General features: G+C 37.0%; 1 protein-coding gene across 2 annotated transcripts in view; it reads right to left on the reverse strand.

Moving 5' to 3' along the window:
• LOC128996351 (NBAS subunit of NRZ tethering complex-like) overlaps positions 1-24,398 on the reverse strand; it is a 69,586-nt gene extending 45,188 nt beyond the window's left edge. Inside the window, exons 1-14 of one of the 2 annotated variants that reach the window (XM_054421623.1) lie at positions 24,263-24,398; positions 19,561-19,664; positions 19,164-19,297; positions 17,475-17,608; positions 16,800-16,891; positions 15,784-15,970; positions 14,317-14,472; positions 13,000-13,097; positions 11,995-12,118; positions 11,487-11,654; positions 10,967-11,137; positions 10,545-10,670; positions 9,190-9,322; positions 482-627 (exon numbers count right to left, since the gene is read on the reverse strand). In XM_054421623.1, coding sequence (XP_054277598.1) covers positions 482-627; positions 9,190-9,322; positions 10,545-10,670; positions 10,967-11,137; positions 11,487-11,654; positions 11,995-12,118; positions 13,000-13,097; positions 14,317-14,472; positions 15,784-15,970; positions 16,800-16,891; positions 17,475-17,608; positions 19,164-19,297; positions 19,561-19,664; positions 24,263-24,358 — 1,869 coding nt within the window. In that variant the 5' untranslated portion in view covers positions 24,359-24,398. Of the gene's footprint in view, positions 1-481; positions 628-9,189; positions 9,323-10,544; positions 10,671-10,966; positions 11,138-11,486; positions 11,655-11,994; positions 12,119-12,999; positions 13,098-14,316; positions 14,473-15,783; positions 15,971-16,799; positions 16,892-17,474; positions 17,609-19,163; positions 19,298-19,560; positions 19,668-24,262 lie in introns of both variants that reach the window. The other variant, XM_054421622.1, reaches the window with a different exon arrangement.
• Positions 24,399-25,165: the final 767 nt, after the last annotated feature.

Here is a 25,165-nt window from a genome sequence, read left to right on the forward strand (position 1 = left end):
CACTGAAAATATAGTAAACACAATTTAACGAGTAAGTCACTCAAGCTAGGAAAAAATAACAAACAAAGCAATTAAGACACCAAAATGTTACAATGTGATTAATTTTTTTTCTAACAATTTAACAAGTTACTTTTTATTTTTATCTACTCGGTTTTTCTGCTGGTAAATATGAAACTGCTATGATACTTTTTTTACACAGCTTAAAATTCAAGACTGATTGAACATTGTTCATCGATACGTTTAATCTTTCGCAAAAATTTTTTTTTCAAATTGGACCAATTATAGAGAAACTAAACTTTTTTTAATGGAAGTTGTCTCATTGAAAAAAAAAACTACAAAACAACCACACACTATAGTTTGGCCGCTAAGATAGCAACCTCCTCTAGCATTTGTTAGCATTAGCGCGCAGGTCGCTTTCTAAGCGGCCAAACTATAGTAGCACTTATTAAAACCGAATGTTATGATTCAAAACATTAGTTACCTCATAAGTAAACAATCTGTCTGAAAACTTGAGCAACGTTCGTCTAGTGAGGATCAAACTTTTCTGATCATCAGTCAGTTCTTCAGCTGGAAGCGACATCAGTTCCTTCATCATCAGTTGTGTATCATCAGTGAATGTGTCATTGTCTGAAACAATGTTTCGTTGTAACTATTTATATAAAGCTGAAGATATGTATACATGTAACTAACTACTAATAATGATACAAATAACACCAAATTCTTTTATTGACTCTGATTGTTAAATATTTAGTAATTCAACTAAGGACATTTAATAAAATATTTATTTAATAACATATGAACTATATACAGTCAAATATAAACAATTAATCAAGTAGTATTAACATTCAAGTCAAGTTTTTAGTTCAGTTATTGAAAGGATACAACAGCTGATATGATGACATCACTGTCCAAAGTTCACTACAGCACTTCGTACTAGTCAGTTCAGTTTAGACTCACCTCTCTCACAGTACACAGTGCTTACCTTTTGGTTTAGTTCATATTAAATATTTTAATCTCTCTTTCTCTCTTACCGCTCCAAGTGCATTATTTCATCATTTCTCATTTAAATATGGATTCCAAATTTATAGTACCAAGTGTCAAGCTAGGATCCAAGAAGATATTTTTATTTAAAGTAAATGTGTTGTAAATTTTCGTGTACAGTCCAGAATATTCATGAGTAGTGAATTGCTTTCTTTTTATTAATGAAGAAGAGTTTTAATTTAAATCAGTGAAGAATTACATACTACACAACAATAGTCATTTCTCAACATCATCTTTCATCTGTGGTCCTTCGATTCTCGTCACTCTGGCCAGAGCCATCGCTTCTCTGCTCATCTTGTTCCTGTTCTACCAAAACCCTAATGGATCTTCAGTTTTAGGATCTAAAGGTATTTCTCACAATTTTACCTCTTAATACCATATTTAACATGGTCCTTCGAGCCGGATGTTTCCCAGCCTATGGAAAATAATCTACTGTGACTATTAAGTTTTGTATTTATTTGAACTGAATAAATTAATTGAATAAATCTGTCATCAACATTAAGTATCATTAACAAGAGGATTAAATATTTTTGATCACATTATTATCAATTTATTAAATTGTTGCAGTAATTTGTGAAATAACACATAAAGTTTTGTTGTCCCAGACAGAAAATTTTGTTCTCAGACTGTACTGTCTACAACTCCTGTATTTTCATGCATAGTTTGTCTATTCTCTATTGTGCATTATCGGGCTGCATCCTGTCTGCCCCCCTCTCTCCCCCCTGTAATGTGAAACAAGTTTCTCTCTTGTTGCTGAATATTCAGAAAATCATGGAAGTCATACCAACTTCACAGCTGATCAACACTAGCGCTGCTGATGGATAGAAATGAAAACTTAAATGTCATTATGCAAGACTTTGTTTATGTTTTCATAACCTCAATTGTTTGCTTACACTTTTAAATTAAAGTGACAGAAGAATGTTTATTAATACGGATTGAACATTTAATTACAGTTTGTGTTTGAAATAACATGTTTTATTGAATTTCAAATTTATTATCTGGAAATAATTGCAGGTAGATATTTTCTGGGACTTAAACTTTTTATAGGCCTATACTATGGCTGAATATTTCTCTCTGATTTCAAGTTGACTAATATTAATATTTAATACAATGAATCCTGGCTGTCTTTAAATAAGTTTTGCTCATTATAAACTTATTTTAATCTGCATTTATTTTTATTTTGGAATTTTATTGAATTTAAGACTTATTCAAAATGAGGTTCTCAACTTTTGTGAAGCAATCTGAGCTTGTGCTAGCCAGGCTTAAGTCAATTGAAGCAAAAGTGCTTGCTATCGAAAAGGAACCTATCACTCCTCAACTTATAACAAAGCTCACTCTTTTGGATTCCACCGCTACAGCCAAAAATAATGATTTTGACAAATTAGTGAATAAGTTGTTCGGCACTGTGCCTTTACCTGAGGAATTAGATGAAAGTGAAAATATCACTACAATTTCAACATTACAAGATGAAATAAGTGATCTCTATGTGTCTATTCACTCTTTGTGTGTGAACTTGATACCTTCCCCAAGCTCTAACCAGTCGAGCCAGCCAAACCTGGATGATTCCAATGCAGCTATCAGCCAAGTAGCTACAACTAAGGTTAGTGTACAGCTTCCTAAACTTCAACTTGGTACCTTCTCAGGTCAACATGAAAAGTGGATGGCGTTCAAAAATTTGTTTGAAAATACTATTCATAAAAATGATAGTATTTCTGGTGTTGAAAAAATGAGTTATTTGTTAAGCTGTCTTGAGGGAGAGGCACTTTCAGTTGTTAAAAACATCCCTATGACTAATGCTAATTATTTTATTGCATGGGAATCTCTACTTAAAAGGTATCAGAATACAAGATTACTAATCTCTCTTCATGTCAACAATGTGTTAGACTTACCAGTTCTTCACAATCCCTCAGTGAAGCAACTTAGAAGGTTTTTGTCTGTTTTAAATGAAAACATTGAAGCACTTAAAGCTCTAGATGAAGAAATTTCTCAGGAAAATTTAATTTTGACCTCTCACTTGTTAAGAAAATTTGATTCTGATTTTCGCCATCATTTTGAACAGAGTCGAAGTGATAACTCTGTAACTCCTAAGTTAGATGAGTTAACCAAGTACATTGAGTCTCACTGTGTAAATCTTGAAGCAGCTAATCTTACTAATGTGGGATCATCTCTTAAGGGTACCTTAGGCCACCACACTCAAGTAAAACCCCCTCAGCGCTCAAATAAATCGGCGCTTATTGCAACTCCTCGCACTGTTTGTACATTTTGCGCAGGTGCAGATCACAAAATCTATCAATGCAAAGGTTTTCTTAAATTGACTTCACAAGAAATGTATAATTTTGTTAAAGGCAAAAATTTGTGCACCAACTGTCTTGGCGATAAGCATAAGGTAAAGGAATGCAATTCATGGCGTACATGTTCTACGTGTAAAAGAAAACATCACTCTCTTTTGCATTTTATGGATTCTGAAAATAATCCCTCTCCTAATGTGTCTAAAGGTAACACAGACAAACGAGCTCCAAGTTCTGACTCAAATAAAAATGAATCTGGTTTTGTTGGTTTGACAAATACAGAGAACACAGTTCTTCTTGCCACTGCTTTAATTGTGGTAAAATCAAGCGAAGGTAAGACCCTAGTTTGTAGGGGAGTTTTAGATTCTGCTGCTCAGTCTACCTTCATTACTCAAAGATGTGCTCAGTCTTTAGGGATTAAGCGCTCTCATGCTAATAAAACGCTTATTAATGGCATCTCGTCTGCTCAGGTGAAAACAAAAGGGTTAACTCATGTCACTCTCCAGTCCCTTAGTGGATATGTATTGGCAAGCTCTCACCCTGTCTTCATTTTGGATAATATCACTCCAGATTTACCTCGAGCTAAGATCACTCCTGAAGTTCGCTCACAGATGCAACATTTAATGTTAGCCGATCCTACTTTTGATAAACCCGCTCCTATTGATGTTCTAATTGGAGCTGACCTTTTTGCCTCCTCTGTGAAAGGCCAGTTTTTGTCACTTGGTGAGAATATGCCTGTAGCAATTGACACCATTTTTGGATATGCGCTCTTAGGATCGACCCCTGTCGCCTCAACTTGCAAAAATTCATTTCATGGATTAGTCACACTCTTAACCACCAAAAGTTTGGATCTTCACACCTCTATCCAACAGTTTTGGGCTGTAGAGGAACCCCCTCTTACAAGCAAGCAATCCTTAGCCGAAGAAAAATGTGAAAAACATTTTGTATCTACGCACTCTCGCACTCCTGAAGGAAGATATATTGTCTCTTTGCCTTTCTCAGACGATCCGTCAACATTAGGCAACTCGAGCAAAATGGCAAAATCCCTATTCTGGTCTCTGGAGAATAAATTTCGTTCTAATCCTGATTTCAAGGAAACTTATGTTGATTTTATGAGAGATTACTTGTCTTCGGGACATATGACACTCTGTCAGTCACCACGTCTTAAAAATAATCCTCATTACTACCTTCCACATCATGGAATTTTTAAAGATGGAAAATTAAGGGTAGTATTCAACGCATCAGCACCTACATCAACATCTCTGTCTCTCAACAGTATTCTTCATCAAGGACCAAAACTCCACAACAACATATGTGACATCATTCTCAACTTTCGCCGACATGCGGTTGTTTTTTCATGCGACATCAAGCAGATGTTTCGACAAGTCCTTGTAAAGGAATCTGATCAGATATTTCAACTTATTTTCTGGAGAGAGAATGATAAGATGCCTCTTCAAATCTATCAGCTAGCGACTGTCACTTATGGGCTCACATCATCGCCCTACTTGGCAAATCGTGTCATTCAACAACTCATTATTGATGAAGGAAAAAATCATCCTCTAGCCGCAACTGCTCTAAAGGATCAGATTTATGTCGATGACGCCCTATTGGGTAGTAATTGCGTAGAAAACGCTCTTTTGTTGAAAAATGATGTGGTTCAGTTACTCAAAAAAGGAGGTTTCGAGTTAAGAAAATGGTCTTCGAATAATCCATTACTCTTACAGTCGATCCCTGAAGATCACAAAGAAAAACCTATTGGTTTTCGAGCTCCCGAACAACCAGTTCATAGTGTTTTAGGACTTAAATGGATTCCTAATGAAGATGTTTTTTCTTATTCTGTAGGAACTCAAAATATTAAGGAAACTCCTACAAAAAGAATTGTTTTAAGTGTGATATCACAGATCTATGACCCGTCAGGATGGTTAACTCCTGTAACCTTCTGGTCCAAATCCTTCATGCAATACTTATGGACACTTGGTCTCGATTGGGATGAACCCCTAGACGACAGCGTTATATCAGTTTGGAACAAGTTCGCCAATGAACTTCCATATATTGAAATGCTCAAGATACCTCGCTACGTGGGACTTTCTTCAGCTAAAGATATTCAGCTACATGCTTTTTCTGATGCAAGTGAAGCAGGATATTGTAGTTGTGTTTACCTGAGAGTTGTAAATTCACAAGGAATTATATCGACTTATCTTCTGATAGCGAAGTCAAGAGTCGCACCTCTGAAGCGTATTTCCATACCTCGCTTGGAGCTCTGCGGAGCACACCTGATGTCTAAGCTCCTAAATTACTGTATACAACTTCTCTCACCTCACTGCAAGATTAGTTCATACACAGCTTGGTGCGATTCCACAATCGTGCTTTCATGGATTGGCATGCCCTCTTATCGACTCAAGGTTTATGTGTAAAATCGAGTTGCAGAAATACAGGAAAATATCCCACCTTCATTTTGGCAACATATTTCATCACTAGAAAATCCAGCGGATGTTGGGTCAAGGGGTACCGCCCCACAAGATTTGATTAACCACACACTTTGGTGGAATGGACCTGTCTGGTTGTGTAAATCTGAAGAAAATTGGCCAAAGTATGTCTGTAAATCTTTACCTGAAGAGTCTATCCCTGAAACTAAGATTCTCACAGTTAACACTCTCTCTGCTGTTCTGGATGAACCATTTTCTCTCCTCACTCGCTTCTCATCTTGGACAACACTACTTCATGTTTCCGCATACCTGCTGCGCTTCATTCATAACACCAGAAATAAAGTTAAACAAATTGGGAATTTAACTTCTCAGGAGATAAAAGAGGCTCATAACCTGATTTGTAAATTGGTTCAACGAGAATATTTTTCTGAAGAAATCTCATGTTTGAAATCCAATAAACCTTGCTCTGTACGCATTAGACGCCTAGCTCCTTATCTGGATAAAGATGGCCTCATTCGAGTAGGGGGAAGAATAAACAAGGCTGATATCTCTGAAGATCACAAACACCCCGTCTTGCTACCTAAAGGTCATAGGTTAGTTGATATTTTGATTGACCACCATCATGTCTTATATTTGCACTCTGGTCCAACCCTAACTCAGGCTATGCTGGCAAACAAGTACTGGATTCTCAGTGCTAGAAGCTTAATAAGATCTAGGATCTTTAAATGCATAAAATGTTTCAGATGTAAACCTCCTCATTCTTCTCCACTCATGGGGGAATTACCTATGAATCGAGTTACACCTTCAAGGCCATTTTCCATATCTGGTGTAGATTATGCAGGACACTTCTTTGTGAAGCAACATCTACTAAGACGAGTTCAACCTATCAAGGTTTATATTTGTATATTTATTTGCTTCTCTACTAAGGCGGTACACATAGAAGTAGTAACCGACCTAACAGCGGATGCCTATTTAGCCGCTCTTACCAGATTTGTCTCCAGACGAGGAATCGTTTCAGATATTCACTGTGACAATGCTACAAATTTCACAGGTGCATCCGAAAAACTCAGACGCAACTTTGAAAATTTAATCAAGGATTCCACAGTACAATGCTACGCTGAGAATTTCAATATTAAATTTCACTTCTTACCTCCACATGCACCTCATCAGGGAGGCCTTTGGGAGAGGGCCGTCAAAAGTGTGAAATTTCACCTAATAAGAGTCATTGGACAACATACCCTGTCACTGGAAGAGTTTTCGACTTTAATCACCCGTATTGAAGGAATGATGAACTCTAGGCCTATAACTCCTCTTTCTTCTGATCCCTCGGACCTAGAAGCTTTGACGCCAGGTCATTTTTTAGTAGGTGGTCCTCTTATGACACCTCTTGAACCTGACTTGCGTAGCATTCCTATCAACCGATTAAAACGCTGGCAGTTAGTCCAACAGTTCAGTCAACATATCTGGGCTCGCTGGCAGAAAGAGTATCTGTACACTCTTCAAGAGAGAAATAAATGGGTCAACCCCAAGAAGAATACTGAAGTCAATGACTTGGTTGTCATTCATGAAGACAACTTGCCTCCACTCTCCTGGAAGCTTGGACGAGTTCTCTCCGTTTCACCTGGTACTGATGGAATAGTACGGGTCGTGCACCTGAAGACCGCAAGTGGACACCTCTCTCGTCCTGTGACAAAGGTGTCTGTCCTTCCTATGGAATAGTGAAGAGGAGTTACCACCCCCCTTTTTTATTGATTTTCTCATTTTTTGTGTTGTTTTCAGAACCCAGGGGTTCAGGGGGGGGCGGTATGTTAAATATTTAGTAATTCAACTAAGGACATTTAATAAAATATTTATTTAATAACATATGAACTATATACAGTCAAATATAAACAATTAATCAAGTAGTATTAACATTCAAGTCAAGTTTTTAGTTCAGTTATTGAAAGGATACAACAGCTGATATGATGACATCACTGTCCAAAGTTCACTACAGCACTTCGTACTAGTCAGTTCAGTTTAGACTCACCTCTCTCACAGTACACAGTGCTTACCTTTTGGTTTAGTTCATATTAAATATTTTAATCTCTCTTTCTCTCTTACCGCTCCAAGTGCATTATTTCATCATTTCTCATTTAAATATGGATTCCAAATTTATAGTACCAAGTGTCAAGCTAGGATCCAAGAAGATATTTTTATTTAAAGTAAATGTGTTGTAAATTTTCGTGTACAGTCCAGAATATTCATGAGTAGTGAATTGCTTTCTTTTTATTAATGAAGAAGAGTTTTAATTTAAATCAGTGAAGAATTACATACTACACAACAATAGTCATTTCTCAACATCATCTTTCATCTGTGGTCCTTCGATTCTCGTCACTCTGGCCAGAGCCATCGCTTCTCTGCTCATCTTGTTCCTGTTCTACCAAAACCCTAATGGATCTTCAGTTTTAGGATCTAAAGGTATTTCTCACAATTTTACCTCTTAATACCATATTTAACACTGATAATGACTGTAAATGGCCATTTTAACATATTTTGTATATTTTCTGTGGAGGAAATGTTTTCAGTATAGGGGTGGATTTATTAAAAAGTGTTGGCACACATTTTATTATGTACCAACACCAACACGTAAAATGCCAATGAAAAAGCAAATATTACATAAAAGTTGAGTATCTATTTTCTATCGGATCAAATTTATTTAAAAACGTTTACCATCCAACAGTTTTATTAATTATTATTTATATTAAACATTAAACTTATATTTTCATTCAAAAATAAGATTACTGCTCCAATACAGCGTTAAAAAACATTTTTAGTGTCCTAGTCATTGTCTCGAGCAAGTTTTAAAATCGCCCACATTTTATATCAGAAGAAAGCTATTCTAAATAGATCTGACAAGCTATCTATCTCTAGATCAAGACTTAAAATAATTGAACTATTGTTCAGGTGAGTCGCTAGCCTAAAACGTCTTGGACTTTGGTGCAAGTATGGCTTTAATTCCTAACATAACTAAAAACTTTTGTGGGGTTCACAGCTTTTCATAAAAAGTGATTGGGGAAAATATTTTATGTGAAAATATATAAAAGATGTCTCACTTAATGTCAATCAACTCAATATGTTTGTACAAATAAGTTTTGTACATATCTAAGTTCAGCCGATAAATTTGTCAATGTTCAAATAAACTTGTAAAAGCATAATACACACGAACATAAAATGAATTACATAAAAATGCCTGTTCAACATTTACCGCAACAGCTAATGATGCCAACATTGCAGTGAAACATTTACTAACCAGTAACCTCCATTTGCAAACATTTTGAGTTCATCTACAGTCAGTGAGTGATATTTCTTTCATTATCCATAGCTTAGGAGTCAAAACGTGCAGTCTGACAATAAATAGTTTGGTATTTATTTAAATACTTAGTTAATTTACTTACCACTAAGCTCAGCCAGTGAGGAGAGAGAAGTGATTCTGAGTCCAAACTCCGTCAATTTCCTGGCAGCACTGAGGGTGTCAGGGACTCTTTCGCGGCATTCCTCAAACACCCATCCTCTCTTACTGATCTTGCTCTGCACCAATATGTCACTTTTTAGTAAAATAGCAAGCTATACTATTTTAATATATTATTACAGCCTCCCCTTTGTTCTTTTATTGTAAAATATAAGTTTTACTAGCTTTAGTAAATACAGGGTGAGGCAGTGGCACGATTTTGAAAAACCACAAACAATTCATTTAGAAAAAAAGGATAGTTGTTTTAACATAAATCCTAAGTACATGAGTGGAAGTACATGTCATTAAAATGGCGTAGTTGGTTTTGCACGCATTGTTGAATTATGAATTTAAATCAGCGTTTGCATAACGTCTGCAATTGTTTTATAGCGCTTTGTCGTGCTAGCAGTGGCTTCAAAGTAGTTATTCATCCAATAGAGGATAGCTTTCCTTGATGGTAAGGGAGTCCGCGGCGTTAGACTGAACTCATAACGGAAAGTGCACTGAACACAAACCATAATACCATAATACCCACATTTTTGTAATATGCATTTACAGCAAACGCGTGTTGTGCACCCGTCCAACGCTCTATGGCTATTGAAATTTCCACTTGTCTAGACGCCTATGGTAATTTCCCTCGTACTCTAATAGTCCCTAATTCCTTGTCAGCTGGTATCGGAATCGTGCCGTTTCACTGCCTCACCCTGTATTTTGAAGAGAGATTGAATTAACCAAGTTTAACTGTAAAAATTAGAGTCCAGAGGCTAATAGATGCTCAAATAAAAGTTCACAACACATAACACTGATATTTTGTCCTAACATAAGACTTTCTCACAGGGTAGATTGAAGAGAACATGATTTTCCATAGATCCTATAGACATTGTAAAACTTGTCAGTCATCATCCATTTATGGACATATTTGTGGGTTTATCTACAAAATATAATATGTTTGAATTATTTTAATACAAGTTGAAGTGACATTATTTAGATAAGTCAGTAGCGCAATGAACTACAAAGTCATAGCAGCGATACTCTGAGTTCAAGCTTCAATGCCAGTCCATTCTTAAGCCTCGTTCCTGAAACTGGTAGATTGTTTGTTGCCGATGGCCTTGAATTGACGCCTGTCGAATATCTTTGTGAAATCAGCTTGTTTCTTACTTGTCCAGCTAGCTCAAGGGGGCCTGTCCAGCCATTTCAGAAGACTCGACATTCGTTGACAGATCATCTGTGACTGGACCAGCTCGTCAGCTTTGCTTGATAAGTTTTACACAGGTCTGAAGCCTATTTTATATAGCTACTCACCAGATAAGCTGTGATGGTCTCTTCTGTCACCGGACTGTTGTGCCACTGACTCTGATAGACTCTGTCACAGTCTAGTCCATACACTTCTGCCAGGTGAAGTGCCTCCTCAAACTCTCTAGCATCTATCTACAAACAAGTTGAGTGTTGGTTACAAAATTGATTTTATGACAAGCATCTTCATATGAGACTTGTGCTCTGAAACTATGATGAGTATTAGAACTAGCATTGATTACTGCGAACACCAGGGTCCAGCTAATCTAAACCACAATGTCTTATGTCTAACTGTAAAATATTTCATAAGAAAGATTTACTAATATTTCCACTATTGACAATCCACATATTTTCTCATAAGTGTGTAAAATGCTTAAATTTAGATGGCAACAATATTAATGCCAGTTAGGCGTCTCCTAGTGAGCATTCACCTTGCGAGAGAACAGTTCCTCAGGAGTGGTGCTCTTGATGCCTCTCAACCGATAGATCTTCTGTTGAGACCGAGCTCTACGTCTCCGAGGCTGAAACCTCTCCATGTCCGTCAGCCAGTAGAGCACAGTTGAGAACATTGACTGTTCTTCTTCTTCCACCTCGTTGGCATCCTGTAAAACACATAATATAGTAGAAACCCGATTATCTAGATTAATTGGGACTATACCCTATTAAAATATGTAACAGATTACTGCAACCAAACACTTCTTTAAACTTTATTTAACTGGAAAATATTATATTTTTATTGATTGGAGATCGAATAATCGGCGTCGTACAGTCAGAGTCAACTTAGTTGTAACATCTGACGTCAGTACAACATTTTCTTCAGTAAAGTAAGCACATCCCTTATTCCCATTCTGTATTCTCTCAAACCTGGTATAGCTTGATGGCGGTTGTAATTGTATTTAGAGAACTAAAGCAACTCATATTCCAGCCATTGTAGTTTTATGAAGGCCTCACCTGACCATTGCCTGTTTCACATTCCAAGACTAGCACTCCTTTCTGCGAGGTTGACGGTGATAGTCTCGGCTCTCCGCAGACAAACTCCGGCTTCTCACCGAGCATGTTGCGTAACTCCTCCAGGTCACAAACGCTTACAGCACCGTTACGTCTTGCTATCATAACTTTCTGCATAACAGAAACAATGGTGTATTGTGCTGTTTTTTATTCAGATGAGCCACAATATCAAGTTAGCAAATTTTGTGTTTCACGATTGTATAAAATACCTTTTAAAAACAGTGACTATGACTATGACTAGGTTTTTTACTCCAGCATTTTACCAAGCAGCTGTTTCTAAATGGGGAAAAAACTATTCAAAGGAGTGTTTTTAAGGAAAGGCAAGTGGTTGATTAGGAGCACCTTCAAAAAAATAACAGAGAATTTTGACTTGCACAATCTGAGTGGCTCTTTTAGCTATGTTCTATCAATATAAAACTAGCTGCAGATATGTTTACTTCAGTATCTGTACCTGTTGTGGCCACCAGCTGATGTCTACGGGTAGAAAGTTCTGCGGCTGAGAACTGCGGGTACTGTCGTCATCAGGCTGGACATCATAACCAGGTTGCTCTCTAAGAGACCAAACCCCTCGCAACCTGTCAGACAAATTGAATTGAACCAAGTTAAATTAAAATTTGCAGGTGAAATCATAATATTGTAGGTGAGATGCCTATGAAGTGTTATTTTACCCGATAAAATAATTGGCTTTAGTGTCTAGACTGTTAGGCTTTGCGATAAGTTAAAGATCGATGGACCAATTACCAAGGTGGTACAAAAGACTTTTTTTACCGAAGTAGCCTAGAGCAGGTAAATTACAAACACAGTAGCATCTCAAATCATCTGACATAAACAGTGTTAAGTTAGCATACCTAACCAAACCTTCTCACCAACTAAGCCGACACACTAGTAAATTACACTTGTACGGGAATCAAACCTGTGCGCACAGAAAGACTCAGAGCTTTACTCGTCAGTGCAATTTAGTGATTTTAGCCGAGTGATTTTAGTACTCACCTTCAAATCTGAAGGTTGCTGGTTCAACCAAGATAAATCATTACCAGACCACCCAGATAGCATGTGTCATTGGGCTGTCAATCAATGATGCTTTCCAACAACAGGTCGACGTTACATAGTAACAAGACCAGAGTTTGGACCGTTCCCTTACAAAAAGCGTTAATAAATCCCTCTAGCATAGATAAATGAATAAAGGCAGTATTTGACAATAACGCTCAGTGATGAAATTTAACGAATCACTTGAGCTCTAATAGGTGCTGGTACTGGGTACGCCAAAACCTATTTAAGAATTTATACGAGAATATTGTTCAAATGCTAGAGAGATCTAACTTCTTATAATTCAATATAATCCCAAAACACAGTCGAGCATTGGATGACAGAAATCCTCATTTCAACAACCTTTTGTACAAATGATTCTCTTGTTATTTTCAAAACTATTGTATAGCAGAATGTTAGGCAGGTGTACCTGAGGGATGGTAAATGCCACACGGAGATGGATCCACAGGTGTGAAGGCATGCTAGCAGCTGAGACTCAGGACAAATGGCCATTTTAAATACCACACTCTACAATCAGAAAATGTTGGAGTTACATAAACACTTTCACTACTGAGTGACTCTGTGGCACAAGAAAACACTTACAGAGTGAAATAAACGTTTATCGACATTTACATAAATTTATCTTTAGTCAGTTTTAAAACAAATGTTGTGTATGTCTTTTTGCCTAAAATGGTTTTACACATTTCTTCAGGTTAGGCCTGAATGGATAAGGCTTCATCACATAAGCAGCCTTAAAAAAATAATTGAATCAGAAAAAACAAAAAAGGCATTAATGATTAGCGCTATTTGAACCTCGGACTAACCTGGGGGCCATAGCTCTATCACTAGACCACCCCAACTTAAGTCAAGTACAGTTTATTATTTCAATAATATTTGTTCAGCACAAAAATGGTAGGATGAGAATGCAGTGTATAATTTGATTGGACCATCTTTAATTGACTACTGTAAGGTTTGGGGTGTGGATCAGTAACTTAGCTCAATTGGCTTAGGCCTACATTGATTGTGAAATTTACTACCAGGATTCTTAAGACAAGTTACCGTCTCTATACCTAACTCACGTTGATCAATCTTAATGTAGGCCTAATGCTTAATGAGGTTCGTAGTTCATTGACTCAAAGTGGGTAGTGTGTTTTTTTATGTTTTAAGTACTCTAAGCCTTTATATAAAATACAAACGCTCCTCTTGTATTTTAAGGTTGATTAATTATTTTACAATCTGCACTTTGATTTATGATTATTAAACTAGAGTTTTAATTTGACAAAATAGTTTTAAAGTTTTTGGATAATACGAAATAAATGTAGATACTAAACCAAACTGAAGAGAAACATAAGTATTCTAAACATTCTAGAGCTGATCCACAACATGCTCATTAGGCTACCATTAGTTTTTTTCTTTTTTAATGATGTTCATCCAATGCATGTATTGTACATAGCACTTACGTACGATGAATAAAAATTCTCAATTCGTAAGGTTGAAGAATCTATAATGAAGTATGTTTAAGTTTATGTTTGTTCAATCTTAACGATTCTTAACAATCCTATGTTGTTAAGACATCATTATATTAAGTGTATTATTTAGGCGGGTTGTTTAAATAGGCAATTTATTTTTCAAAACAAGTTTAGTGGAGAGATTAGTTAGTGGTGACCTGTTATTCATTAAAACGACAAAACACTCCTCAAACTAATCTTTCACTAAAAAATTTCATTTAAGAGTAAATCATGCTTACAAAAGGGTGATATTTATAGAAGGACGAGAACCAAGACATAAGGCCTTTCCGAGACTCTATTCTTCCAAGATCTTCAGGCGATGGAACCACACGTCTATAGTAGGGGTGATCATTGAGTAATCTCCAAGCACTCAGACCCCATCCAACTGGCTCTGTCTGAAACACAGGAAAACAATAAATAACCCTACCTAATAAGGCAAGTTCATCTTGTATACATTTAAGTAGGAGTAAATTTGTAGGTTGTCAGCATACAGATGGTAGTGAGTTTGTGATATGTTCCGTGATGTCATAATGTAAATTGAGAACAATAGTGGGCAAAGAACAGATCCTTGAGGAATCCCTCTAGTGATCTGTTCCCAAGGAGAACATTAATCACCATTTTTGACACACTGCCAACGATCAGAAAGATAATACTCAATCCATCAGAGAAGTCAGCCAAGCTCAGTTTAAGGAGCAAGCGAGGGTTGTAAACGAGATCAAAAGTCTTTGAAAAGCTAAATAGGGTTAAAATTGTGGCATGTCTATTATACATTGCACGGCAGATGTCATCTGTAATTTTCAACAAAGCAAAAACTCGGTAGTGCTATATTTAGCGCAAAATACCAGATTGAAAATCCGATTAAAATTCTGGTTTCTCCCAAAAACATAAGAATTTATCATGCAACTAGCTGGCCCGACAGACGTCGTCCTGTCCTATTGTGGTTTTATGTCACATGCTCGTTCATTTTCAAGATGAGCTCGTTCGCATGGCTCAATCACGTCCTGGTTGAAGTTCGTTCGCTACGCTCACTCACCTTTAGGTTGGAGCTCGTTCGCTGCGCTCACTTGCCTTCAGGTTAGCTCGTTCGCTACGCTAACTCGCCTCCAGGTTGAAGTTCGTTCGCTACGCTCACTCACCTTTTGGTTGCAAATTAGCTGTTCTCATAAATTAAAAATAAGTATAGTGCTGCACCCTGTTGGTAAACCTATTAACTTTTTAATGCTATTGAACATCACAGAATCAAATTGTTTAGTTGCACCAGCTGTTAAGATTCTTTAATTCCATTTAAATATCAGTACTCATAAGGTTAACATTGGAAACTCCAGAGCCTCTGGGGCGGAGCCCTATTGACGGATCTGCACCAAACTTCACACAAACCTTCCTTGAATAATACTTAATAATGCCTGAAAGTTTCATTAAAATCTGTCTAGCGGTTTTGGAGTCCATAAAGGACAAACATACAAATATACAAACATACAAATATACAAACATACAAATATACAAACATACATTGGATTTTATATATATAGATATTCTTTTAGAAAGCATGCATTTAGAAAGAGCAGGAAGAATGCTGATTGGTCTGTAATTAGATCGGGTACTAGTGTAAAACTAATGTCAAACCTCTACTCTGATCGCATGACATTGAACAAGCCTTGCTGCATTTATTACTCTGAAAGTTAGGTGAAATTTCCTAGCTGCAGTACCTTGAGATCTAGGTTGCCATGTTCTGGTGGTGTACAAACATAGAGTAAGTTGTGGACATTGTCCCAGCAGACGGAAGAAACTCCGCCTTTACTGAAACTAAAGTGATGGTACTCAGTGAAGCTGTCCGTGGAGACGTGATAGCTGCGGAGCTCTCCTGCATAGTCCACCAAGATCAGTTCGTAAGGCCTGTGAGAAGAAGGAGAAATGTAAGATGTAACAGTTTATGAAAGTTTTATTCAGTAGTAATAGAGAGTAGCCTAGATTTGGTGTTTCCCAACCCGTGGTATGTGACCAAAAGTGGTACGCAGAGGCCATTGGGGTGGTATGTGGTGACGGTCTAGTACAGGTTTCAGACAGGGGTTTTTTGCCAATTGGCTTGTCTATTAATATGCAAGCATGTTTCTTTAAAACCTTTTTTCTCAGCTCATGTGCAACGCAGGGAAAATCCACACATACTGTTAGAAACATTTTTCCCTGTAGATGTGCAGAATCTCTTTATAAATTAAAATAGGCTCAAAAATATGCAAAAAAATTAATTTAAAATTAAAAAAAAATTAACATGGGCCTGAGGGTGCTTAACAGGGTGATTAATTTTATTTCCTTGTTGAGGTATCAATAGTGACCAAAGGGTTAATTACTAGCACATTGAAACAATTTTCTTCCATTCATATTTCAATTACATGAAGGTTTTGGTAGAAATTAACTACAGCTTGTTCGGGCTGCTGATTGAGCACATATTCAGATGAGAATGTCTCACATAAAAACACAAGGCAGAGTTTGTCTGAAGTTAAAATAACCAGATTTAACGCATCAAACCTAATATTTTAATTTAATACTGGATGACCAACAAGATTTCTGACATCCGAGGATCATGAAACAGCAGTAGGCCTAGTTTATTGTTGCCTTTGATTGTTCCAAGAGCATGACAGTTACTTAACATAAACCTTAATTTATCCACAGTTCTGTTCATTAAGATACTAGTTCTACAGGTTGCAATGAACAAGTAAATTCTCACCATTTTTCCTTTTTTGCCCTTGCGGGAATGAAGAACATTCCTGCCAGACTATGTTCAGGCATCCAAACCTGAGAATCTTTGACATTCTTTGTCTGAAACAGGTCAAAAATTCTGTATTTTATATCGCGTTTCACAAATCAAAAACAAAGTAAGTCAAGTATGACCATAATCTTATTTTTATTATTTTGAACTTAATTAAGTTTACTGCACAAGATTCAGTTTGGCACAAGATCAGTTAGAATTGTCAATTTCTAAGTTATCTTGCAATCAGTTTAAATTTCAAACTTATTAATTAATTACCATTACCTTCTTAATTACCACTGCGTCGCCGATGACCAGATGATCTGGATAGGCTGTGTCAATCGCTCACATGTTTGAATAAACTTTGCATACACATAGTCAATTCAGCTTGCTGGTTCACCTTATTCACATACAATTGAATGTGTGAAGCAGGCTTTAAAGTTACCTTATCAATATATAATTAACGTCTACAGTGTATTGTACCTTATCAATATATAATTAACGTGTACAGTGTATTGTTAAGTGAAAGTAATATTGTTGGGTTAGATGATTAACTCCTTTTTCTGTATGGTTGCTTAATTAGTTGTGTCAAAATGTGTTGGTACAATTCTGAACAAATATGAACTTCTCTTCTAACAGTAATTAACTACCTACTGGAGGGATATTGAACAAGTTGCTGCCGAAAAGATCGTAAAAGTTGACACCTCCGTTGCAGGACGCGATCGCTAGAACAGTGCAGTCCGGACTCCAACATAACCTTCGCCATTGGGGACTGCCTTCACGAGCCACTGGAAAATATAATGACACTTCAATAACCGTCACTAGATGACCCTCTATAACTGTCTTAGGCCCAACATTAAACTAAATTCTTAGGTTTATTACTCAGTACAGCTGACTCTTGATAATCAAGCAGTTACAAGCCTATATTGTTCAACAATTAAGTTACCTCTTCTGCCACTTCTAATACCTTAGCAGGGCAATTGAATGATGTAACTTTTAAATTAAAATCCAAAATGAAAATCCACATTATCCTTGTGAAACTACACAACAAGGCCTAACCCAAAGTAGAGGCGGATCCAGGACTTTATTGAGGGAGGTGTGCACTTAAATTTTTACATATTGTGTGGAAGAAATTTATCCATAGGTCATAATCATAGAAAATTTGTAAACTTTATGATGGTTCAAAATAAAACCCATTTTTGTTGGGTTTGTTAGGTAAGTTGGGTTTGGTTTACCGTTATTTGTAAAAAACCTGAATTGGTGAAAAAGGTTTCTGTTTATTGGCTGTTATGCAATAACTTCACCACGATCATGGAAGACGATAATGATGTCCCCGCGATCGCGAACTACAATGATGATATTTTTGCAAACTGCAACCGTGGTAGGTGTTCAGGGTATTGCCAGGATTGCAGGAAATGATAACGAGTCTTGGCGTTCACGGGGATAATATATTTCCGAAATCGCGGTAGACGATGATAATGTCTTGGTGTTCACGGTAGATGACCCCCGTGCCCCCTAGCTGGATCCGCCACTGACCCAAAGATCCAGGACTGGGTTTGTTTCTCCAGTGCTCAAATTCTCTGAATTTGTCTGTACACTCTGCCTGCACTTCCTAGCTTACAAAAAATGTTTACAGAACTTTTGACCTAGTTTACCTACTTTTATTGCAACATGTTTCGGTTAAGTCATAACGCCATTAATCTGGTCGGGCGTGGAGAAAGTACCCCCAAAAACACCTCAAGAACAGAAAACAGATTGCTGGCTTGTGTATTGGGTCATTGCAAAGATTTATTAAAGTTCTTGTTCTAGTTAATATTTTAAAAGATGTAAACTTTTGGCCAATACTTGAGTCTACCAAAGGACCCTAAGGATGACTTCAGGTACCTTTTAAAAACATTTTGTAAAAATCTCTTTCCTTCAGTAGGCCTAGTAGAACTCAAAATCATCCAAATCAATTTGGATCGTAGCCTAACACAATGAGATCATCAAAAATCTTATAGTTGGATTTTTACCGATATGCTGGGTATTTTACCGAAAATAAACAGAGTAGAGCCGAACTTTTACTTTTGCGATCCCACACTTGTGACTCGATTGGGGAGGATGATTAGGATTTTCCGTTATGGCGGAAGAAGAAGATGATTTCTGCAAGACCGCGGAAGGTAAGATTTTTCCTTAGAAGAATTTTTTTAATTAGCCTTGATCATAGCTTCTGTTTTCTGTAACAATTTGATTCATTAAATTCTGTGGTGTAAGGTTTATTTTAATAATTCTTTCTGTAAGCGATTTGGAAAGTTGAAGTTCTAACTTACTTTGCTTAATTACATAGTCTACCCAACCACTTACCAGTGGTTTTTCCAACAACTGAAGAAAAGTCGTCTCTGGGAGTTCGGACTTCCAAAATTGAATCTTGCAGGATTGCCAGCACCGACCCAACCTCTCCAATGGTAAAGTTCCAGCTTAGGAGACTGCCTTGAAAGCTGAATCAAGAATTTTAAATTTACTGAAGTCAGGCCTACTATGAGAAAAAAATACATTTTTTAATAGTTTGTTATTGTTGTGATATTACTTAGTCACAGACTAAACCATTTACTTGGAAACTTAAAATAAATCTGGTTAAATATTCATTAACTTAAATAGCCTAACCATTGAGGTTGGACATAAGTTCTAGTCATATTAAGTTACCGTACCGGTACATGAATTATTAAATCACTAATAAAACTAAGTTAACATTTTGACTCACTTGGTTATTTCATCCAGTAACGAGTCACACTTTTTAAAATAGGTCCATGGTCTTGACAGTTTGTATATGAAAGACACATTTTCCTCACTAACTTTATACAACGACTTCTGAAAAACACATAATCATTAAAAAAAACCAAGATTCTGGAATACTAGGCAAACAAATGTAGCCTATTGAATCCTTACCAATAAGGATGGAAAATTAATATTAGGTAGCAATTAAGATTAAAAAATTATGTATTGCTACCTTAGTGAAGTTTTGTGTTCAGACTACAGTGCGGAAGGGGAGGGTTCCATTCCGGCACACAAGCCCGCTTTTATAAACGGGCAGACTGGGCATATGCCCAGGGGCTGTGGTTTAGGGGCGCCCCCTGGGTGCCCTCAAACCACCGCCCACCAGCACTAGGAAAAAAAGGGGGGGGCGCTGCTCTTGGGTTTGCCCAGGGCTCCACTGACCCTTAATGCGACACTGCCGGCACATACATAACACATAGGCCTATGGGTTTGGACTGCTTTCCTGAAAAGCATTAGGCCTATTGCAGTAAACTTACAGAGTACGGCGTCTCTTGTGAAAAATGCTTTTGGCGTTGACATTAAGTTTTTTAATCCTGAAACATTTATTGAGAAGCTTACATGTTTTATACAAGCAGAATGAAGGAATCGACACTAAAATCTATATGCTATTTTTTTTGTATTTTTGGTGAGTTAGTGGCTCAGTCAGTAGCGTCACGGGCTTTAGGCCCCCGACGTCGTGGGTTCAGACATCACCTGGTCACTGCCGTAGACATTTTATCAGTATAGTTCACCTTCGTACTATATCACCCCTTGCTTTGCTGTTTACGATCCACACACAGGCAGTTAGTCAGTTAGGTTAGTTAGTGTGGACAGGCAAATGCAAAATTAAAAGAGGCTGCCAACCTTTAAAAAAAAACATTAGTAACTTATTAGCAAAATTATATTACAGTGGAACCTTGATAACAAGACCCTCGATAACAAGTCACCTTTGATAATAAGTGTCATTACACCTAAGTTAATCATATGTTATTGTAAACCTCGATAATAAGTCAACCTTTATAACAAACCTTATTTTCATAATCCCCATAAGAGTCTTATTTTCGAGGTTCTACTCTAAAGTTGTGACTTAACCCTAACATCGGATGTTATACTTGACGAAACATCAAAACTGAAATCTTCTGAAGGAAATCTACTGTACAGTGAAGTTTTATCAAAAAGAAACAAGAAAAATTCTTCGAGAAACGTACTATCGAAAGAAAATACCTTCACAAGCCAACAAAGAAGAGTTTCTCAATCTAGGCCTTCATCTAGAAAACCGCTTGTTACGATCGGCTCCGGCGGTGATGACCTAGTTGGAGTAAAAAGAGCGTGGTTTCACCTTAGTCGACTTAAATCTGAAACTACTGAAGACAATATAAAGGATTATCTTATGAAGACTTTTCCAAACAACAAGAACTTCATTGTTGAAAAATTACAAACCAAAGGGTTAAACGCAAGCTTTAAAGTGGGGACGGACTTCCAACTCAAGGATGACATGATGAACGGATCTTTCTGGCCTAAAAACGTTGTAATTAAGCGTTTTTTATTCTGGAGGGAGAAAAACCAAAACCCAAACTAACACCTAACCTAACCTCGGACCAGGTAAGCCTAAGCCTAAACAACTCTCCGTTAGATATAAACATAATAAATAGGCCTACTGTACCTCAATCAACAAATGATAGCTCTATGAACATTTCTATGCTAAGTCTGAATGTACAATGCCTAAGAACTAAGTTAAATCAGCTAAGCTGTTTTATAGATAACTCACTGCCTGACATTGTTTGTTTATGTGAACACTGGTTGGATAAAAATGAAATAGTACACTATGCCAAAATAGAGTATCTTAATTTAATAGGCTCCTGGTCGAGAGAGAAGCACATCCACGGAGGTGTAGCCATTTATGTAAATAGTTCAAATACCTTATTCGAAGCTAAGGCCTTGGATCTCAATAGTTACTGTAAAGAATTAGACATCGAATTAACAGGAATCAATCTGATTAAATTAAACTGGATTGTGGTAGCTGCCTACAGGTCACCTAGCGGCTCAGTGGAGACTTTCTTCACTCAACTGGATAGCTGCTTGGCATATCTTTCTAAACAAACCAAGAAAATACTGCTCACAGGTGATTTCAACCTCCATCTGAATGAAAACTGTCAAACCACATTAAATTTTATAAATCTAATGCTTTCTTATGGTCTTTTCGTAGCGAACAGAAAACCTACACGTGGAGAAAACTGCCTGGACACCATTGTGACCGATTTGCTGCCATCTGAATTCGAGGTAAACATCGTAGATCCTTTAATATCCGATCATAATGCCATTATCATGAAAATGAAGACTCCATTGGTAAGTGACAATCATACATCTCATCCACTGTGGTATAATCATTATAGTTTCTATAAGAGGCCTATTGACGAATCCAACTTTGATATCCTCAATGAGGAATTATCTAACATAGATTGGGATAGAATTATTAGCGATAAGTTACCAACTAATGCATTTGAAGGTGTTTTCTTAGCTTTTAAGGATGTGTTTGACAAGGTCTTCCCTGTAGTGCCAAAAAAGCCCCCGAACCATAATTCAAAGAAAATTCCCAAGACTAGAGTTAACAAAAGCTGGTACACATCTGACCTGGCCAATCTGAGAAATAGAGTTTTATTCCTAAATGACATTTGTAAATCTGCAACAAATCATACTGTTAAGGAGCGCTATTATCATCTCTATCTATGTGCCAAAAAAGACTACAGGAGTAAAGTAACTAAAGCCAAAAAGGAATCAAACTCAAACTATATCACAAATTCCCACAACCCGAACAAAGCGGCTTGGGACCTTATAAACTCAAGCAGAAAGATCAATACAATTTGCAAAAACAACAATAGCCCAGATACATTCAATACCTTTTTCATTAACAGTGTTACTGACATCGCTTCACATTTCACCAATTGCAATGTTGATCCAGCTGACAATATCCCTCTAAACCCCATGAACAGATTAGAAAACTGGAAACTCGTAACCCCAAGTCAAATTGAGTCTATTGTTAAGAATTTCTCAAACTCGAACAGCCCTGACATATATGGAATAAATGTGAATATTCTAAAGATTACCATCCACTGTATGTCCAAACCTCTAGCTACAGTGATCAATATGTGTCTTAGAGAGGGATCTTTTCCAAGTTTTCTAAAAATAAGCCGTACAGTCCCCGTATTTAAGAAAGGTGACCCGGAAGAACTATCTAATTATAGGCCTATCTCCCTGATACCAATGTACGCTAAGATTATGGAATGCATAGTCAAGGACCAACTGGTTGAGTTTTTTGAAGGCTCGAAACTTTTCACAAATGACCAACATGGGTTTCGAAAGGGCAGATCCACAACCACTGCGTTGCTAAATCTAACATCAAAAATAAATGATGCTTTTGACAATAAATACCTGACAAACCTAACCCTATGTGACCTCAGCAAGGCGTTCGACTGTATCTCACACGACGTCCTGCTGAGGAAAATGGAAAGATACGGGATAAAGAATGTTGCATTAAAAACTTTTCATGACTATTTGAGAGACAGAAAGCAAGTGGTATCTATAAGGGGAGCTCTCTCCAGTGACCTGAATGTCAGCTTAGGGGTCCCCCAGGGTTCTATCCTGGGGCCTGTTCTCTTCCTGATTTTTATCAACGACCTGGGGACTGACGGGAGAACCCTGTTCTTTGCGGATGACACCACCCTCATCACGAGCAATAGTCAATTGGACCAACTAAAACTCGAAGCAGCTGAAATTCTGGACGAGGCAAAAGCCTGGTTTTCATCAAACAAACTCAAAATAAACAATGATAAAACCCAAGAACTTATATGCAGTTTAAAACCCCAAACTCTCCAACAACAACCTGTCAAACTACTAGGTTTTTGGCTGGATAGTAGGTTGACATGGGACAAACATATAAATGAGTTGGAAAGCAGGCTTTACAGAACTGTTTTCCTCTTAAGAAAATTAAAAAATCTGGTCACAGATACATATTTAAAGCTGGCCTATTATGGCCTCTTCCACAGCTTGATGAGCTATGGTGTCATTGTCTGGGGACACGCTTCAGAGACCAAGAACATTCTGATAGTTCAAAAGGCTGCCATAAGAGCCATAACATCCAGCGAAAGACATGAACACTGTAGGCCACTTTTCCGAGCCTTAGGAGTAATGACTATATACAGCCAATTCATCTATAGCTGTCTGGTGCAGATCAAGGAAAATATAGATAACCTCAGCTGCAGAAACCAGCTACATCGTTACAATACGAGAAAAGGAGAAGACCTAAACGTTCCTTTCTGCAGGCTCAGTAAACAAAAAGACTGTTATCCGGTCCTTGGCATCAGACTCTATAACCACCTGCACCAAGACATAAAGTCACTCCCTCTTAAGAGTTTTAAAAAGAGAGTGGAGGAACTACTCAAGGCGCGGCCCCTGTACTCCATGAAGGAATATTTCACAGAGGAAAATGGTGAATGGGCCTCGTAATCTACAGCCATGTTAACCACATAAATTAAAAAGTACTAAAACTAAAATGTTTAAAATGTTTTTTCTTTGACGAAATCTATCCAGTCACTACTGGTCATCGATGGATACATGGTATAAAGGTATAAAGGTATAAAGGTAATACTCACGGCTATGTCTGATTCTTGGGTCCATTCTGTGTATAGCATAAGTTCATATAAAATGTTTTTTGGAGCAATACTCTTTCTTGTTTTTGTAGGACTCATTTTAGAGCAATGAATAAGACACAAAATTATAAGACTTCAAACAAACAACAACCCATTTCAATAAATTAATAGTACATAGACATCTTCTCTGTAATCCTGAGTATCTGTTTTAGGTTATGTTATGCCCATTCAACACAACACAACACACTTGACAGTTGACGACGACAGAAAAAATCAACATTCGGCAACGATGACACAACACTGAATTACAGTGACAAGACAAGCAACTGGACAGATTTTGTTCATCACTTAGCACCATAGATTAAAGAGTAGACCTGAGAAATGTAGCATGTCAACGTATCTACTACAAACATTAATAAACAGTCCATTTTATAAATATGCAGGGGGTTAGTTTGTTCAACGTGTTGGTAAAAAATGAAAGACAATTCATATTACAATTTAAAATAAAATCAAGTACAATTCATACTGTATTCATTTAAAGTGGGTGCAAGCATAGTTAAAACATACTCCTCAAGGTATGTGAGCGAAGCTCACTTTCCCTCACTTTGTAACTTCTTTGTAAGAGCATCATAATGTAATGGCTTGACCAATTGATATGAAATTTGGCCAACAGCTAAAGAATACTAAGCACAATGTTTTGATAAAAAATATTTACAAATTTCCTTCTGGAATTTATTTTACGGGTCAGAAATTTCGCTTGTTATTTTAATGTAAGTTGAAAGAAAAATTATATTGGGTTTATGACATAGTGTATCTGTTGCTCGAATTCGAGCAATTGCGAAGCATTACATGCGACTCAAAGATTATGGAAATACTTATGATCTACAAAATCTTTTGTAAATATCT

The sequence above is a fragment of the Macrosteles quadrilineatus genome, unplaced genomic scaffold (assembly GCF_028750875.1).
Source record: "Macrosteles quadrilineatus isolate MER2022 unplaced genomic scaffold, UCM_ALF_1.0 Scaffold_6__1_contigs__length_79288215, whole genome shotgun sequence".
NCBI classification, from domain to species: domain Eukaryota; kingdom Metazoa; phylum Arthropoda; class Insecta; order Hemiptera; family Cicadellidae; genus Macrosteles; species Macrosteles quadrilineatus.